The sequence below is a fragment of the Myotis lucifugus genome, unplaced genomic scaffold (genome assembly GCF_000147115.1).
Source record: "Myotis lucifugus unplaced genomic scaffold, Myoluc2.0 scaffold_121, whole genome shotgun sequence".
Lineage (NCBI taxonomy): Eukaryota > Metazoa > Chordata > Mammalia > Chiroptera > Vespertilionidae > Myotis > Myotis lucifugus.
Genome location: NW_005871169.1, coordinates 1,825,676 through 1,845,301, shown reverse-complemented (window position 1 = coordinate 1,845,301; position 19,626 = coordinate 1,825,676). Strand labels below are relative to the sequence as shown.

Genomic DNA, 19,626 nt, shown 5'->3' with positions numbered 1-19,626 from the left:
ATGCCTAACTGCTCCCTGCCGGCCCTATCACCCCCAATTCCCCTCCCCTGCTGGCCTGGTCACCCTCAACTGCACTCCCCTGCTGGCCTGGTCTCCCCCGACTGCCCTCCCCTGCTGGCCTGATCGCCCTCCCCTGCCCTCCCCTGCCAGCCATCTTATGCGAGGGTGTGATGGTCAATTCACATATTACCTCTTTATTATGTAGGATCATAATTAAAAATATTAGGTGGGCATCGTTAATGTCTTTACCAAAAGAAAAAGTTGACCAACATATGTTGGTTTTGTAACTCAATGTATATGCTCATTCATGCACTTGTGTGTAAATATATGTTTGCACACATAAATATCTATTGCATACATATACGTATAAATATATACATATAAAATATGTGCATATATAATCTTTGTTTTTCTCTTTTTTAATGGTCAGTAACACCCTAAATGTGGAAACCACTGAGCTAGTTCTTAAATTGCCATCTCCTGGGAAAGGAATATGATACATAATGATTACTAGCTCATAAGAGATTATGAGGTCAACCAATGTAGTGAGTCAACCAATAGATGAGTCAACTAGAGGAAAATTCCTAATGCTTTTCCTGTATCCTTTTCTGTCTCAGGTTGCTGACAGTATTGCCGGGCATATAGTATGCCTTGAACAGAAAATGTCTTTCAGGCAGATTTTTTACTTCTCTGAACAATTATTAAAAATATTCTTTAATTTCAGTGGGGCATGGGGAAAATAAAGGCCAGATGAAATATACCTTTGTATTTGTTCTGGATATAAAATACAGTGACTTGCTACAAGGCATTGCTGTGCAGATATTTTCGAACTCCTGGAAAACAATTCAGCGAAAGGACTAAGAATGTATGAAAATTTAGGCCACTTGCTGAAATAAGCTTAGGCTTTATTGTGTTCATAAGCAGAAATTACTCACAGCTCTCCCTTCTTTCCTCTTGTACACATTTTATTTGACGGGAATTAAACCCTGCGGTGGAAGCATTTATACATCTAAAAGCAAACTGGGCTTCAAATTATTTCAGGAGTTGTCATGGGGTGCCCCAGAATGAAAGTTGAATATATTCAATACTGGACCTACTAATTAATATTTAAATCATCAAAAGTTATTTCTTTATGTCTCTCTCTCTCTTATTTTTTTTTTAATTTTTTTTTTTAGGTTCTTGGTTTACATAAGCAGGAAGCCTCAGAGTCTGGGCATTTCCATGAAAGCAAAGGTCACATTTGGAAACTGTTGGGACTAATTGGAGGCATCCATGGATTTTTCTTGATAGAAAAATGTTTTATTCTTCTTGTATCACCAAATGTCAAGGTACAGTTTAAATTTGATATATGCTTTGCTTTTGGGCTTCATAATATCCATCTTTTATTGTACTTGTTCAAAAGTAATTGACGTTTTCATAAAGATGTCTATGTAAGGGATGAGGCTCTGATTTCCAGAATACACAGGTCATTCTGACTTCCCTGTGAATCCAGTTACTAATCTTTGAAACATCTGTAGCTGGCTTGGTGATGTACACGTTACAATCTGCAACCTGACCTTCATGGCTAGGTTAGAAACAGGGGACTATTTCACGTCTGAGAATGAAGGGGCCCAGAGGCTTAGCTATCAATCAATGTTTTGAATGAATTTTCTAATCAAAACCAAACAAGCAAACAAAAATTTTGAGAATTCACAAAATTATCCATTATTTTGTATCTTAAGGACATTTAAAAGTATTAAAAACAAGGAGCTCAGAAATGGTATTTGTAAGAAATCCTTTTTTTTTTTTTAAATTTTAGCTTGAATCATTGCTTTCATTTGGGGCTGTATTTGATTAATTTCTACATATATGATGAAACGTAAAACACAGTGTTGTTAATTTATGATTTTGGTTTTTTTGCACCAATAAGAAAATAGTTGAACTGTTTGGTGGATGGTTAAAAGGTAAACACGTTTGGAAGACTCCAGGGGATTAAAATAAAGCAAGTTTTCTTTATAAAGTCCTGATGCTCTGCAGTCTTCTATGGATTTTTCTTAACCCTGACTGTGCTCAGGCCAAACTTTAGTAGACTTTTAAAATATCAGCACTTCTTTATTATCATTCCTAAGTTTATTCAAAAATTCTACTTTATGTATCAAAGAAAGATGGTTCTGTAGATGGGTAGAAGGTCGCTAGGTGGCTAGATGTGTGATAAAAATAGAGTGAGCAAAATGTCATTGACAGGACCAGGAAGTAGATGTAAGTGTTCACATCACAGTTCTTTCTGTTTTTCTGTATATTTGAAAGTTTTATAATAAATAGATTTTCAACAGAATCCTGAAAAACAATTCCTGTTCTATGAAGCAGGTTTGTTTTTTGGCCTCCAGCCCAAGCTAGGATGTAACTTAAAATTGACAATTCAAGCTTCAGTCACATCTCCTGCTAAAGAAGTTTGGGACATTAATTTCCATAAAAGCGGCTCTAAACTTAATAAGCATAAAAAAACCCCACAATAATAGATCACCGCTTATACACAATATATTAGCATCCCTGGCCTCGGAAAACTAAATTGCTAAGCCAACGAATCAACTGATGTGCAACAATGAGAAATTTAACCAGGATGGAAATGAGTGAAATAAAATCTGAAAATGTAGCATTTATTCAGCTTGTCATTGTATTTTTCAGGGAACTTAAAATAAGTTTTAAGAACATAATTTTAAGATTCATGATATTGTGTAAAATAAAAAGAACGCACATGTTTTAGAAGCTACAAGTGCTTCTAAAATCTGGAGATTTTTATGTAGTCGTTTTAGGGTATAATACAGTTTCACTTATCATCCTTTTGGTATCTCCATCAGAAAAAAAAAATCAAAATTTAATTTTGTAGTAAATAAAAATGACATTATAAAAGCCATCACTGTTTGAGTCTTTTAAAATTGCATTCTTAAAGCATGCTGAATATGCATGAAGCAGTCCTGTTCTTCTCCAAGGTGAGGCATTTTAACAACTATTTATCACAGTGAGATTTTCCCATTCCTCTTTTTGTGTCACCCACCACTTTGGCCAAAAAGCAAAATGTTAAACAGAACCATGGAATTGACAAAGGCTGCACCTGCATTCTTTCACCCTCAGAACTAATTTCAAACCATCCTCACCCAGCAGAGCGAGCCGTTGGTTAATGGGCACGTGGGACATTCCCACCACCTGGCACTCAACTCTGAATTAAGTGACCAGTCGGGCAGAGGCAAGTCTGCTTCAACTATCCCGTTGGTAGGTTGCCGATCTGAATTGTAGTACTAGTTTGATTACCTTTTCTTCTCTATTTCTTGATTATTAGATAGAAAATCAGTAGGATAGATACAGAATCCACTCTTGACTTACCTATATTCTTGACCACGATAAATAATTTGGAAAACTTTGCCAAGCGCCTGAAAGCTGTTTTAAAGTGTAAAAAACATGTTCCATAGATTCAAATCTTTGCTATCTGCACCAATTTGAAACAGGTATGGATTAGATTGATATAATATACAGCAACTTAATGGTTTGGTTTACAAGTTTTCATAAACCAGTTGACCTTGACTTAGTTTTGCATTCTGAGTCATCCCTAGCCATGGCTAGGTGGATGTAAATAGGTGTTAAATGAGGAATTGGTGCATCCAGGAGTGCATCTAGGTGTTCATTTCACAATGTGGATGTCTGCCCAATGCAATGTCTCATTAAGTGCCTTCTGTTGCATTGTATTTTCCATAACAAAATCGTTCATATGAATTCTCAAAACACAACATCCAATCAGCTTCAAAACAGTATTCCCATTCTAATTCTCAAAGTACAAGTAAAGAAACAGGCAAAATATGAAAGCAATATGTAAGAGGCAGAAAACTTGCCTCCTATAACCATGGCCCTGGGGAAGGGGTTTACAGTTCAAGGATAGATTCCTAACCGAGTAGAGACAAGTAAGCTATTCCTGAGGCAGTAACACAGCAAAACAGAAGTCAGGCAGTAGATTGCAGATCTAGAGCTAATTCAAAGATAGGAACAAAACAGTTCCTTTAAAATTGATTTTAAAAGCCCTGTTGTGTTTATTTCACATGTGGTTGGAGAGAAGATAACTTTAGGCTGAGATTAGTTTTAAAAATCACTCTAAATGTAGACTCCATTTCTTATGTTTGATTGAAGGGTCCAGAACTCCAAGATGTGTATAAGAGAATCTCTGATGCTAACTTAAAGAGTTTGGCTGTATTTGAATATGCTGGTTCATTAATAATAATTCACCATTCCTTCTATTATTTAAGCTGCAAGATCAAAGCTAAACAAATAGAAATAATATGAACTTTAAGAACTATTTGGTTCAATTTCTCATTTTTCAGGCAGGAAGGGAATTTACAATCCTTTCCAATCAACGAGGAATTATGGATGTTTGCTTCTAAATTCCTTTACAGAGTATGATATTATATAGCTTTTTGGAGAAAAATATCCTGAAATAAATATTTGAACTCCTGACTTTTAATGGAACCATAGCAACTTTTGATTATAATCAGGCCTTAATCCTATATAATAAAAGGGTAATATGCAAATCGACCCCAACGGCGGAACGACCAGTTGCTATGATGTACACTGACCAGCAGGGGGCAGACGCTTGACGCAGGAGCTGCCCCCTGTTGGTCAGTGCACTTCCACAGGGGGAGCGCCGCTCAGATGGAAGCTCGCTCATGGCTGGCCAGTGCAGCAGCGGTGGTGGGAGCCTCTCCTGCCCCTAAGGATGTCTGACTAATGTCTGATGGCTCCTGGGCTGCCAGAGGGATGTCTGACTGCCAGCCTAGGCCCAATCCCCCAGGGAGCAGGCCTAAGCTGGCAGGTGGACATTCCCCAAGGGGTCCCGGACTGCGAGAGGGCGCAGGCCGGGCTGAGGAACCCCTCAAGTGCACAAATTTTTGTGCACCAGGCCTCTAGTATAATATAAAAAAACAAACAAATACATTTTTTGGGGGGGATCATTCTAGATACACCAATTTCAGGCAAGAGGTCTGTCTACCTCCTTTAACCTATATCCTTCAGGTCTTGTTCTCGGGATCCTTTTCTAAGAAACTTCCTATCATTACATTTTTTGAATACCTGCTATTATTAAACATGTGAACTTTAAGTTTACTTCTTGTTTTACATTAAAAAAAAAAGATGCTATGTCTCACATTAAATTTGTCTCAAAGTCTCCACAATTTTGGATGATGGAATTATATAAATGTGCTTTCAAAACAACATATTTAAAAGTAGGTAAAAATTATTCTTTTCATATAATAAAATAAAAATCTGAGATGTAGGGAGGAAAAGTGACTTTCCAGGAACTGAACCACGAGTCCGTCTCAGAAATAAAATCACGTAATCCTAACTCATAGACGTCCATTTCAAAATCTCACTTCCCCAGCATATCAAAGGATGAGAAAACTTTACAAAATGATTATATTTGTCTTTTCTCATTCTGTCTATTCCTTCTTAATCGCCAAGATTCTCTTACTGACTGGTAAAGCAAGAAAATCAGAATATTATGGCACGATGAAGGAAATGAAGTATGTGTTGGCATGGGTTACTTCTCCACCCACAATACACAATCTGCTTAAAGATCAAAAGATGAATTTTAGATCTACAATCAGGAGAAGAGCTAAATTAGGTCAAGAGTTAAGAATCTTTTTTTTTTTACAACTTTAGGTTTCATAAAGGCTCCATTATTCAGGAGCCTGCGTTACAGACAGTGTTGGTAGGTTCTGGCGCTCCATGGAGGGCTCTGCTCTCCCTGAGGGCTACTTGCACCTAAAGGCAGATGATGCAAATGCCTTCAGATTCCCAGCCATACTTTCTATGTGTGTCTGTGAAATTTAGAGGTTCTAATATGCTCTAGAGCAGCGGTTCTCAACCTGTGGGTCGCGACCCCTTTGGCGGTCGAAGGACCCTTTCACAGGGGTCGCCTAAGACCATCCTGCATATCAGATATTTACATTACGATTCATAACAGTAGCAACATTAAAGTTATGAAGTAGCAACGAAAATAATATTATGGTTGGGTCACAACATGAGGAACTGTATTTAAAGGGCCAGAAGGTTGAGAACCACTGCTCTAGAGTGTTCAACTATCCTTTAAAAATCAACATAACTCTTCAGATGCTTCATTTTTTCAACAAAAAGATGACCATTGCTTATCTTTCATCATTTATTTTTTCATTTAAAATAGAAAGGCCCAGAGGAATCCCAGGCAGCTGAAATTCCTATAGGCGGTATGACAGCCTCCAACAGAAAATGTAAGTACTCACAGAGAAGAAAAGAGGAAGACCTATGGACACAGACAAGAGTGTGGTGACTGTGGGGGAGGAGGGGTGGGCGGAGCTGGAAGAGGGTATGGGGGAGATAAATGGTAATGGGGAAAAATAAATAAAAAGGGGGAAAAAACAATACTACCCCACAATACACAAACTACTGATATATGCAAAAAAGAAAATGTGAGTACTAATTCATAAAAGCTAAACATTAAAGGTAGAAAATGTCATAGATAAAGGTTATGTCTGCTTTGAAATAAATGTCAAAAATGTGTTATGTATTTCATTATTAAAATGTTTGCAATAGACTTTTTAATAGACTTATTCCCATCAGCCTGTGAAACATACCAAACATTAATATCAACTTTACTCCATTCTTTAAAAAATGCTGTTTCCCCCAATTGCTTAAAACTGATCTTCTAAAAACTTCAATTAGTGTAAGTACATATGTGGTTATCAGAGTTCCTTTAAAATCGTAGTTACATGATGATTAAGCCTTTCACTTCCTGTGAAGTATGAAGGCATCATTGCTTTTTTTGTCTTCTGTCACTGTCTACTGAAAATTGATCATAAATGCCTCTCTCATTTGTGATTTTGCCATTTAAGCTGGTGGAGTTCAAATCAGTGATACCTTAATATTCACATCTTATTCTACAACTTATTTGTTGATGTAATTTTCAACCAATCCTTTTCTGAATATAATTTACCAATTTTGGATAGAAGTTTTTTTCCTTTTGCTTATGTTTGTGAATAATTCTTAGAATGTTTTGGTCTGTTTTAGTTTTTATCCGTTGCTCCTGAATCTTTGTCCCAGTTTTCTCACTTATGTTACCTTTTTGAGACACACTCTTCTTAGTGTTTTAATGTTAAGCATGATCAATGCTAAGTTATGATTAGTTATTCCCATTCTACTATAATGAGTTAGTTTCCCAATAATAAAAATAGTTGCCATTTATTGAACAATTATCTGCCAAGCACAGTGCTAAAAACTAGGCAGGGGTTATCTCATTTAACCCTCCTACAGTTTAATAAAATAAGAATAATTATTATCCAAATTATACAAGTGAAGCAACCAATTGTTAGAGAGGCTAAGTCAGTGCCCAAGATTCCATAGCTAGTGAGCTCCAGCACTGAGGCGCTGAGGAAATGCTAATGTACCCACAACTTCTCTGTGATCATTTATTAATGCATGTGCCTGTGTGTCTTCTTACATTTTCATTCATTTAAGAACGTGCCATGCTTCAGACACTGACGCATGAGATAATTAAAAGAAGAATGGTCTTTATTTATAGTTTGCAGTGTGGTTGGGATGGATCACCGTTCTAAACGTGTCAGATATATTTCTGTCATTTATTTATTTGATTCAAAATATATAATTACAGAATGTGTCCAATTCTGGTTGGGAAATTGTTTCCTTTTAAATCTTCATTTCTAGGAGATATTTTAGAATCCCTGACAATAGACATTTCTTTGTTTTTGTTTTTGAAAGGAAGCAAGAGGCAAGAAGGATGTGCTCAGTCAAATTAGAAGCAAAGAGCAGATGCTAGCTCAGGGAGTCACAGTGGTCCTATTCAGATATCTTATAGGCCTCATATCTATCCACTTCAGATCAAGCTTGGCATACAGAATGAATAGTGAAAAAAACCAAATTCAATTACTCAACTGCCCTTTTGCCAGGGACATATTGAATTAGCTTCAAATATTTGATTACTTATTTCATATTACCTCACTGGTAGAGTTCAGCTTGTGTTTCCAAAGACAGGATGTGAAAATCCTACCCACAGTTTGATTTAAATAAACAGAAAGCAAAATGATACAAGGTCCAGCCCATGTTCCACCATGGAAAATCTCTGGTAAGTCAGAAACATGTAACTCAATATGACTGCCAGGTACATAAGGAAAGGTAAATATTATTGATAATTCTGTAATGAGTACATTAAATCACCAGCGAACGCTTGGTTTACCTTCTGCTGAATAATGTTTCAATTATCTTAACAATATGCCAACATATTCCTCTGGCTTACATGCAAAAATGTAACTTGTCTTGTGGCTTATTACATGCCCATGATTTGTTATTTAGAAACCTATAATCAGAGATAATAAAATAACAGAAAACAAAAACAAGCCACACTGTTTCTTAGTAGAATATAAACTGGGTAAAAATTTTCCACTTTGAACATATGCTATTAATAGCAATACTACCTACATGTAGACATGTGGGAATTACAACTTATTTGCATGCTGCAATGTTGTCCAATGTATTATTTTAAATGATTTCATTTTATTATGGTTTCACAAAGAAGAGCTTTATTTCTGAAAAGTAGCAGGAATAGCTCAGGACCTGGTAAGCATTATTAGATTCTGAGAGTTTCCAGGCAAAGCCAACAAGAACTCCCAGAATTCAATAATTTGAGATGTACTGGTAGTCTGTGTTTTTATGACTGTTGCCTGGAATCTTCTTATTTTTAATAAAAATAAAATGAATTAGTAAACTACAAGGAGGATATAATCAGTCTCACAGTGATTGTTCTAAATAAAGCATGATTGTTAGAAGCAAAATGCATGGGAAATCTTTGCAACATAGTCAAAAACAGTTATCTCCTGGCTTACAGTCTGGGCTATATCTTCTGTTCACTTGACTGAAGTTACTTATTTCCCGATGTGGGACATGAAATGAGTTAGGTTATATCCTCCCAAATAAAAGAGCAAATCATATCGTAGCAGAGTCCCCCTCTGGTCTTAGACCATGTAACAGAAATCAGGAGGCACCCTCTTCCTATTTTTATTGAGTGTACAATTATTAGAATGCTGTGTTCAATTCTAACAGCAACAGTAGCTACTACTCACACCTGTCACCCAATGGAGAGCAAGTGAGTAATTAATGAAGTTTTAGACTAACACACTTGATTTTAATGGCTTTTCTCGTCAAATGGTATGCCTAGGTCATTTACTGTCAGAATGTTATCTCTGAAATACCTTTTTCAACTCCATTAATTGTTATGCTGACATACATTCTTAAGTTTTTGAAAACAGAAATTCTCTGTGTTAAAAACTTGAACCCAGTTATGATCCAAATTATTTCATAAATAAACCCATTATAATCTAAATTAGCTCATTGACTCTTCACCAATCAGATTGTGTATATTATGCAATAGAATCCCATGAAAACAGCGTCTCCATATTTTGTTCAATGTCTAGCTGGCCTCGCACTGACATTTCAGAAAGATAAGAACATTAAGTAGTTGTTCCAGAGCCAACTGTGGGATCAGCAGAGTTGGAAGTGGTTCTGCCGAGGTCACCAATGGCCAGTGGATGAGACACTTTGTCAGGGTGATTAACAACCACCAGACAGGGACACAGTGGTCACACCCTGGCAGAAAGGGCACTCCTGCAGGTTGCCACTAAGGACAGTCTGACTCAGAGGGGACAGTTTTGGAAAAAGACTTCATTTTAATGACATTCTGCAGGGAGGTTCTTAAGTTATCTTAAAATGCTTTACAAAGGACACACATGGCAAGGTCATTGTTGGTATTTTGAGAGGTTATAAAAATATTTTAATTTTGGCACAGCTGGACAAGGTGATAGGATAGTGAGTGCCAGTGCACAACTTATCTCATTAAAAAATAGAGCCATTTAAAAAAGTGACAGTATATCGGTTAACACATTTGCATCTTCAGTCCTGACTTATTTCGAAAACAGACAAAATGGGGTTGCCCAATCTGATGCAATTTAAGAATGTCACAAGTGGATGGGAAAGTTAGCTGTGTTGGACGGATTCCATGAAATATATAACGCTGTTTTAATGCTTCTCACAACTTTATTGGATATTTTAGGCAAACCCATGAGCTCGTTAGCAATAATGATACTGGTGGGGGACTGCCTGCATAATTTTGCAGATGGCCTCGTGATAGGAGCAGCCTTCTCGTCTTCATCAGAGTCTGGAATAACCACGACAATTGCTATCTTGTGTCATGAAATTCCACATGAAATGGGTAAGTCTAACTGTTTCCTGATGGTTGAGAACGTCATAACAGATTTCTAGCAATGGTTTCCTAGGCTTCCTTTTACAAAATATGATGAAAAGATGAATATTTTTCTTTCAGAATTTATTTAAAAAGCAGAAAAGAACTAGAAAAAAATCCTGTACCTTGGGATAAAATTTAATTGGACTCTATGTTTCCCAGGGCCAGAAGTGACTCTGGATTCTGGAGAATTCTATGTGGGAGAAAGTCATTCAGAGAAACTTCCCTTTAAAGAACTTTAAAATCTGCATAGTAACTGTGGGAAAACATCAACTGGGGAACTTTACCCATGATGTCAGCAAACAGGCCAATGAGACAAAATATTTAAATGAAAGCCAAACCATGGTTTCATCAACCGGATTTATACAAGACATCTAAAGCCAACTGTAAAATTGATATGACAGGCATATGGTAACAGATGCGCATAAGACTCTTTTTCTGGATAATCTTAATAGCCCTGAAATTCAAATCCTGCCTCCCAAGAACCAAGATGAGATAGAATATACATTAATGAGACAGACCCAGAAAGAGGGAGGCTGGCTCCAGGCACACATGTACCTTAGAAAGAGGACTCCGGCTGTCATTCTTTCTGCTCCCATTTTCAGACCTACATTGCCCCCTTGGGCCAACCCTGTTCTCTGTGCTTAGCGGCTATTGTTTGAAGACCTATTGTCAACTCACTACTGACCCAAGCTTCTTGAAGCAGTTTATGCCCTTCCTGAATCCATTGAAATGTGCCTGGTCTGGGTGGACCTATTCTATGGTCCTGCTTTAACCTACTATAACAAAACCACAGGGGAGAGTAGCAATGGGTGACAGGCCAGCAAAGATGTTTTAAGACCAATTATACATTGGACCAATTATACAATGGAACTAGGAAACTTAGTCCCTTGGCTGTCTTTACTGAGTTTCAGCTTCGTCTCAATCCTGAAAACTGAAAGCGAAGAAATAGAGGCTTTCAGATTAATAGGCCATTCTTCTCTTGGAGGGAAAGAGAGAATGCGATGTTTTTCAAATCATCAAGGCTTTGAAACATTTTCCAAATAAAAAAATTTGTTTTCCTGATCAACTTTGGCAATGATTTTAAAATCTCATATGAAGTGGTTTTCTCTTTTCCCAAAACAGTTCTGACATAAGTAAATGATGAAAGCCCACATCATGTTTACTACCTTGTGATTTTGCTTGGCAAGTTTCCAAGCAAAAAGATTTAGAAACCCTGGGCCAGCAAGAGCTTTATTTATTTATTTTTATTTTTAAAATTTATATATATATGTTCTTTGGCCATTGTCTTCACCTTTTTTATCCTCTCCGATCCACCCACTTCCCCTTTGACAGCTGTCATTCTGTTCCTTACTTCCATGCCTCTGTTTCTATTTTGTTTGTCCGTTTATTTTGTTCATTAGATTCCACATATAAGTGAGATCATATGGTGTTTCTCTCTCTCTCTGGCTTATTTTGCTTAGCATTATAATCTCCAGGTCCATCCATGCTGTCACGAAAGGCAAGAGTTCCTTCCTTTTGCTTTATTTTGCATTTATCTAAGCTGAAAATGCCACAGGACAGCAGGACATTAGAAGCTGGAGAGTATGTCACAGTTCCCGCTACACTATCTTCGGGAGCAGTAAAAGGAATAAAACTCTTGAAATGTAACTTCCTAATTGTGTAATGTGTTAGCTATGAATCCTAGAGAAATATAGGAAAATGGTTTCTTAACTGATCATTCAACTTAACTTATAAAATTGATCCCAGTTGCTGACACTTGAAACAACCTAATAGCACATTACTCTGCCAAAGCCATCATCCGTGAATTGATAATTATATTTTCTTTTTTTTTCCTTAAAATTTAGGAGACTTTGCTGTGCTCCTAAGCTCTGGGCTTCCTATTAAAGTTGCCATCCTGATGAATTTTATAAGTGCTCTAACTGCCTTCATAGGACTGTACGTTGGCCTCTCAGTATCAACTGATCCTTGTGTTCAAAATTGGATCCTGACAGTTACTGCTGGGATGTTCTTATACTTGTCCTTGGTGGAAATGGTAAGCTTTGTGGCTTTTCCTTTTTGTTTTTCTAAACATTGAAAATGCAAAACAGAGAAAAAAACAATAAAATGAAAGAATAGAGGGGGAGAAGAATGAGAAGAACACATAAAAGACTGAAGAAATATTCTCTGCAATCCAAGAAAGTAAGTTAAAGCAGAAGGAAACAAGTTGAGACACAGAAAATATTGACATTCTTGTAGTGAACTAAAGTGGAATGAATGAAACCTTTATAATTGTCAAAAAAGTGCTCATCAGTTGGTTCTCCTGGCTTTGCCTCTGTATTTGATGTCTATACTTCTAGCTAAAAAATGAAAAATTCAATTAAACAGGCAGGTATCCCATATAATAAAAGCCGAGGTGGTGTCACGCTCTTGCGCAACATCGTCACAAGATGGCCACCACAAGATGGCTGCGCACACAGCGAAGGCGGGCCCGGTGGCCACTCCACACGGTGAGGCCTGGAGGTCCTGCGGCTCTGCGTGGTGCAGAGGAGGCCAGTCCCGGCGTCTCTGCCGCCTCGTGCAGAAGAGGCGGGTCCTGGTGGAGGAGGCGGGTTGCGGCAGGGGAGGGCAGGTGTGGGCAATCTGGCCGGCAGGGGAGGGCATTTGGGGGCGATCAGGCTGGCAGAGGAGGGCAGGTAGGTGTCAATCAGGCTGGCAGGGGGGCAGTTAGGGGGCGATCAGGCTGGCAGGCAGAAGCGGTTAGGGGCAATCAGGCAGGCAGGCAGGTGAACAGTTAGGAGCTAGTAGTCCCAGATTGTGAGAGGGATGTCCGACTGCCAGTTTATGCCTGATCCCTGCGAAATTGGGTTTAAACAGGCAGTCAGAAATCCCCTGAGGGGTTCCAAATTGGAGAGGGCACAGGCCAGGTTGAGGGACAATCTCCTCCTCCCCTCCCCCCGCCCCATCCCCCGTGCATGAATTTTGTGAACTGGGCCTCTAGTTTTTTAATATATTGGGAAATAATTCAACTAAGTTTGTTATTTCATCAAATAGCTGTTTAACTTAATGAACCAACTTTACTTTTAAAAATAATGATTTTATCTTTAACTTTTAATTGCCAGAGGGTTATCATGTGGTGAAATAAGAAAGACTGTTATAGTATCAGGCCTCTAAAATTGCAACATATATTTCCTAACGGTATCCTTGCTGACACCAATGGTAACTCAGCCATCACTTTTCATCCTCTATAATCTTATAAAAAATTAAACCTAAGAAGTTTTTTTTGTTTTTTTTTTTGCCTTCTAAATTCTGGTCTTCATCAGATAAACCAGTCTTTTCTAAGGTCACTTTCTAGTAAATTTACTTAAAACTTAAATATCTTAAGATGAAAGTCATAACGATGATCCTTTTTCATAAGTTAGAATAAGGTAAATAAAAATGTTATAAATTATCAAAAGAAATATTTAATACTGAGAAACAATAGATCACCAATCTGAGTGAAAGTGAAATACGTGATTACACGTGAAATAAACTATTGTGAAGATAATATATGGAACAGGACCGTTGGGATGGACTAATGATGTGGCAGCATCCGGGTACTGTCCTGGAAGTAGATAAAGAGAAATGTTCCATAAAGAAAAAAATCTAGAAGGCAGGAACCCATGCTGATAGCATCAGAATAACAGTGCTTCTGGAAGTAAAGTTCAATGAGAACTCTTCACGTGAATACCACCATTTTCAATTCTATGGTAAATGCCTTTGACTTTCCAGTTGTTTTCCTTAATTCCCATAAGATTCAAATAGATGAGGAAACTCGAAAGTGCAATTCCATGTTTAGACATACTCTCACATATTATTTATAATACTCAGGAAAGTTCTTAATCTTGATAGTGAAGATAGCTCAAATTGGGGCAAATTCTACCCCTCACCCTTTTCTGAACCCTAACCTCCAACCCAAGGTCAATGTACATGATCCTTTGACCTTTCCAGTTTGAGAACCCAGTATTCCTTAACCTTTGGCATTTCAAAAGCACAGCTGTCACTCATCATTGAATGTTGAGAGGTAACCTTTTGTTTACAATGTCTCTATATCAGTCCTCACATTCACTCTTGAGCCTCCTGATTTTCAGCTTCCTAATTTCTTTTCTCTTTAGGAATCAGTTGGGAGCAGTTGCTGTATTTCTTTGAGGTTTATTTTTTATTTTATTATTATTTTTTACACTGTCTTCAAGTATGATGGATGTGTATGTATGCAGTCAATTCATTTTCTTTGTTAGGGAGACTCTCTCCCAAGATTGACCTGAGAAGCTTGTCAAGAGCCATTTGTCACGTAGAACCCTGAGCTACATATGTCATTTTCTCCTCAATGTTTCTTCTGATTTTGTAAGGGTAAGAAATTGCTTGTAAGAAAGCAATGTGCCTGATACCCTATGAGATTCCAACTAGAATAAATCTTGACCTTACTTCAAATTACTATTGGCCCAGGAAAAACCAGCATGCTGGCACAAAGGACAGGAAATAAAATACCCCGAGCTTCCTGGGGTTACTTCCTATCATCCAGGCCGCCTGCTCTCACGGCCTTTTGCGTAACTTCTAAACAAATCCGGCTCTTTCACACAGCAGCAAATTTAACCGTTGCTGTACTCTGGGACTATGCCAAAGAAAACAGTCTTTTGCATTTAAAGCAAAGAAAACAAGGTTTCACGACTCTGTAAATAGCAAAGAAAATAAATGACAACAACTGAAGGGTAAGGGGGAATACTTCCACACACAGGTTATTTACTAAACCCTGGAAATTTACCAGCAGGGTTAATGAGGAAAGATTAGCTAGATTTTTGCTTTCCTTGTTTGTTTAAAGAAACTGGGTGTGTTGTTTCAAAGTCCTAAAAGAAAAAGAACTAGGGGCAAAAATGGGGCTATTAGCAATGAAGTCAACAAGATAGAAGGTCTTCTGGAAACCTGCCAGCCTGAATTCTCCCAAGTGGTGTTGCCCCATCCAAGCACACTCACTTCTAGTTGCATAGAATGGTTTCTAAAGAAAATGAAGGATGCATGTAGCTCTGGGTGGCCAGAGGAAACACGTTCTCTGTTAGGAAGATCCATGTCCTAGAGCAGGGGTGGGCAGCCTTTTTGTGAGTGCGTGCCAAAATCAGCAAAATCTCTGACTCAAAATTCTTCTGCGTGCCAACCCTAATTTTTTGAGAACATGTTACGCCTACTTGATATCTCTTAAGGTGTACGTATGTGAAGAACCTTGAAGAAATAATAAAATTCATTCAAGCGACAAAAACACAGTATATGATGATGAAAAATACATTTATTTTTTAATGTATACATGTACACTGATAGTCTGACAGAAAACTTTATGACTTTGTTTGATATTATCAGTGGGATTTTTGCTGCTGCATCACTGATGACAGAGATTTTACATCAGGTTTATATTTCGTGACCTTCAGAGATATGCATGAGCTACTACTTTCATCCATCAGGCTACTCCTATTACGAGACTTAACAAAATTCATCACTGAGAACAAAGATTCACAAGCATATGTGGATGAAACCAAAACACTGGTCGGATCTAGGAAGGCAGGGAGAGTTAAGGCAGAGGCATAGAAATTGCTCTTCCCCTCTCTCGTCAATCCATGTCTATGGTCTTTAAGATAACTTGTTATGTAAAATTATTTATTTATCTAAGATGCACCTACACTGAATTTATCTGAAAAATAAAAAAGTCGATATTAAGAAAAAAAATGTAAATGGAAGATTATAAGAGAGGGTTTTGCGTGCCAGCAAAAGTTACTGGCGTGCCATGTTTGGCACGCGTGCCAGGGGTTGCCCACCCCTGTCCTAGACCGAGTTTTCTCTAAGCAGAGGCTGAGACAAAGACTTGAGTGAAGGCAATTCATTTGGAAGGTGATCCCATGGAGCAGGGCTAAAGGGCAGATCAAGTAAAACAGAGAAGAATGAAAAGTCAATAAAACAATGTGTTTTTATTAAATTGACCACCACTCTGGGGGATCCATAACATCATAGGACCTTCTGAAGGAACTCCTGTCCCCATTGTTTAAAGCTGGCCCCACAAACATGATCGCCCCCCTCTCAGGTTATACATGCCTGAGTGCCCAGGGAGTTCCTGTGGCAGTGCCATGCCATCACATCAGAGAAGCCCAGGGCAGGAGACAGGGGAATGCAGTATGGGCCTGAAGCAAGGCTCTATGCAAAACAGATCAACACTTTATTGGAACTGGTCTCTGCAAGTGTGGCTGGAGAGAGAGATGGTGCTGAGAGAATATAGAATAGCACAAGTGATGTCCATTAACAGTTGACCCCTTTCACCACTCAAATATGCTCATGTTCTCATTTACTTAGTCACATATATGTCAAAGTCCCTTCACGATGGTAGCCAGCCAAAACTCCACAAAGACTTAATACAAAATGGTTAGTGAAACAAGCTCCAAACACTTCGGGTCTTGAGGCCATATTTGATATTCATCAGCCTTCTCCTCCAGCACCCAGTCTTGATCCTCCTCATCTTCAGGAAACACTTTGGCTGACCTAGATTTCTTCCCTCAGAGGGCTGCCCAGGCTTCACCTGAGAGATCTGCTTTGACCTTGTCAGGTCATGTTTCCTGTAGTTGGGTGTTCACCATTGTCAATAGGCATGGAAGCACCAAGAGATGCTTCAAGGAATCCCCAGGTTTCTGGCTATGTTCCTTGCTTACTCTATTGCATAACAATAACCCCTACTCTCAAGATAACCAGTGACGGTTACTCCTACCCATATTGAACTGTTGGTTGTTCCAGTGATATAAGGACTCAAAGAACCAGGTGGTAGTAACATCTTCAAGTTCAGTGAAAATATACTCTGGTGTATTCTCTTCAAGATAAAGGTGATCTGACAGTGCTAATGTTTGCATGAACAGGAAGCACAAATTCCACACGTAGAAAAACTGACAGTGATTAGCTACCATTCTTTCATGATTTTCTCTATTATTTCTGCTCTTATCTCTTATTTCCTTCCTTCTACTCACTTTGCATTTTTCTGTTTATTTTCTTGCTTTATATGGTAGAATGATATGTCATTAATTTTAAATCTTGTTTTTTTTACTAATCTAAGCATTTAAAGTTATAAATTTTCCTCTAGCGTGACTTTAGCTGAATCCTGGTATTTTAATATGTTGTGTTTTCAATACTAACTATTTTTAAATGTTTTAAAATTTCCCAGGTAATTTTTTGAGCCATATGTTATATAGAAGTATGTTGCTTAATTTCTCAATATTTGGGACTTTTCTAAATATCTTTTAGATATCGACTTTAATTCCATCATAGTCAGAGAATATATATTTAGTTTTTTAAATTTTTGAGACTTGTTTTATGGCCCAGCATATGATCTATCCTGGTCAGTGGCTCCTCGTGCATTTGAAAAGTACATGAGTACAGCAGTTGTTGGGTGTAGGGTTCTGTGAATGTTGATAGTTGTATTCAAATTCTGTATCTTTTTTTTCTCCACTTGTTCTGGTAATTATTGAGGAAGTTAAGTTAAAACTAGAGACCCGATGCATGAAATTCATGCAAGGGGCTTGGCCCTTGCAGCCCTGGCTACCTCGGCCAGCCCATGTAGCCCCAGCCGACCCTCGCAGCCCTGGCTTCATCCAGAGGGTCGTCTGGATGGTCATTGGGAAGGTCCTCTGGGTGGTTCTACTGTTCAGTCTAATGAGCATATTAGTTCTTTATTATCCTATCTAATAATAGACAAACATGGTAATTAACTGTACCTCCAACACGCTTCCCATTGGCTAATCAGGGTGATATGCAATTTAACTGCCAACCAAGATGGCGGCCGGCAGCCAGGCAGCTGAAGCAAACAGGAGCCTTGCTTGCTCCAGTGATGGAGGAAGCCAAGGTTCCCCGCCTGCCGCTGCTGGCCTCTGAGCTGCACTCTAAGAAACAATGTTGCAATTATAGAAGCTAAACAAACCCCAGAAACCTGCTTTCAGCCAGCCGGGCCTCAGAGCTGGAGCTGCAACAATGTTTCAATTATAGAAGCCAAACAAACCCAGATACCTGCTTTCAGCAGCCGAGGTCTCAGAGTTGGAGCCGAGCCTCAGAGCTAAAGCCAGCTCTCAGTTCCAGTGACAGTCATAGAAGGTAAATAAATCCCAGAATAAAAAAATAAATAAAAAAAGGAGAGGTTGGGAGCTTTAGTCAGCCGCCAGTCTGAAAGCGGCCCTCAGCCCCTCACCCAGACTGGCCAGGCACCCCAGTGGGGACCACCACCCTGAAGGGGATGTGACCAGATGCAAACAGCCATCAGCCTCTCATCCAGGCTGGCCAGGCACCCAAGCGGGACCCCCACCCTGATCCGGGACACCCTTCAGGGAAAACCAGCCGGCCCCCACCCATCCACCAGGTCTCTATCCTATATAGTAAAAGGGTAATATGCAAACTGACCCTAACAGCAGAACGACTGGAAATGACTGGTCACTATGACACACACTGACCACCAGGGGGTAGACGCTCAATGCAGGAGCTGCCCTCTGGTGGTCAGGGCGCTCTCACAAGGGAGGAGCTCTGCTCAGCCACAAGCCAGGCTGATGGCTGCCAGTACAGCGGTGGTGGTGGGAGTCTCTCTTGCCTCCTCAGCAGCGCTAAGGATGTCCAACTTCCGTTTAGGCCTGCTCCCCGCTGGCAAGTGGACATCTCCCGAGGGCTGCCGGGCTGCCAGAGGGATGTCTGATTGCCATCTTAGACCCAATCCCCCGGGAGCAGGCCTCAGCCAGCAGATGGTCATCCCCTGAGGGGTTCCAGACTGCGAGAGGGCACAGGCTGGGCTGAGGGATGCCCCCCCTCCCCTGAGTGCACAAATTTTGTGCACCGGGCCTCTAGTATATATGACAGGTGCTGGTTTTGAGTACAAGAGTTCAGTATTGAAAAGGATTCACTTTTCAATCAAATATTAATTTTCTAACATTTGCTTTAGCACTAATTTACAAAGGTGAATGAAAAACTCAGCATAAAAATTCAAGAAGAAGAAAAAATCACTCAAAAAATATCATAAGGTAACAAAAGTTAATGAAAACCTTAGAAAAATGCTGAGTCTTTAAATGATGCTATTAGAAATTATAGTTAACATAAGTTGTAAGGGGCAATGTCACTCTCATACCCTCACATCAATCCAGATTTTACCATGCCATTTTGATGCTGAGTATAGTAGCATTTCAGTTAATTTCATAGGTATCTTTTATGAGTGGAGATGTATACAAATATCCAAATTTGGGAGGAAATAGAATATAATAAATTCGTTCAAACACCAGTACAATCTGAATTTATATAGTCTATAAAAT

The 19,626-nt window shown here is 38.9% G+C and overlaps 1 protein-coding gene across 4 annotated transcripts in view; it reads left to right on the top strand.

Annotated features, from left to right (window-relative positions):
- The window catches only part of SLC39A12 (solute carrier family 39 member 12), a 70,358-nt gene that overhangs the window by 33,228 nt on the left and 17,504 nt on the right, over positions 1 to 19,626 (top strand). For 2 of the 4 annotated variants that reach the window (XM_023758079.1, XM_023758082.1), the window contains exons 7-11: positions 1,176 to 1,328; positions 3,139 to 3,249; positions 6,200 to 6,266; positions 10,115 to 10,273; positions 12,151 to 12,338. In XM_023758079.1, the coding sequence (XP_023613847.1) occupies positions 1,176 to 1,328; positions 3,139 to 3,249; positions 6,200 to 6,266; positions 10,115 to 10,273; positions 12,151 to 12,338 (678 nt within the window). The remainder of the gene's footprint in view (positions 1 to 1,175; positions 1,329 to 3,138; positions 3,250 to 6,199; positions 6,267 to 10,114; positions 10,274 to 12,150; positions 12,339 to 19,626) is intronic. The other 2 variants (XM_023758080.1, XM_023758081.1) reach the window with 2 other exon arrangements.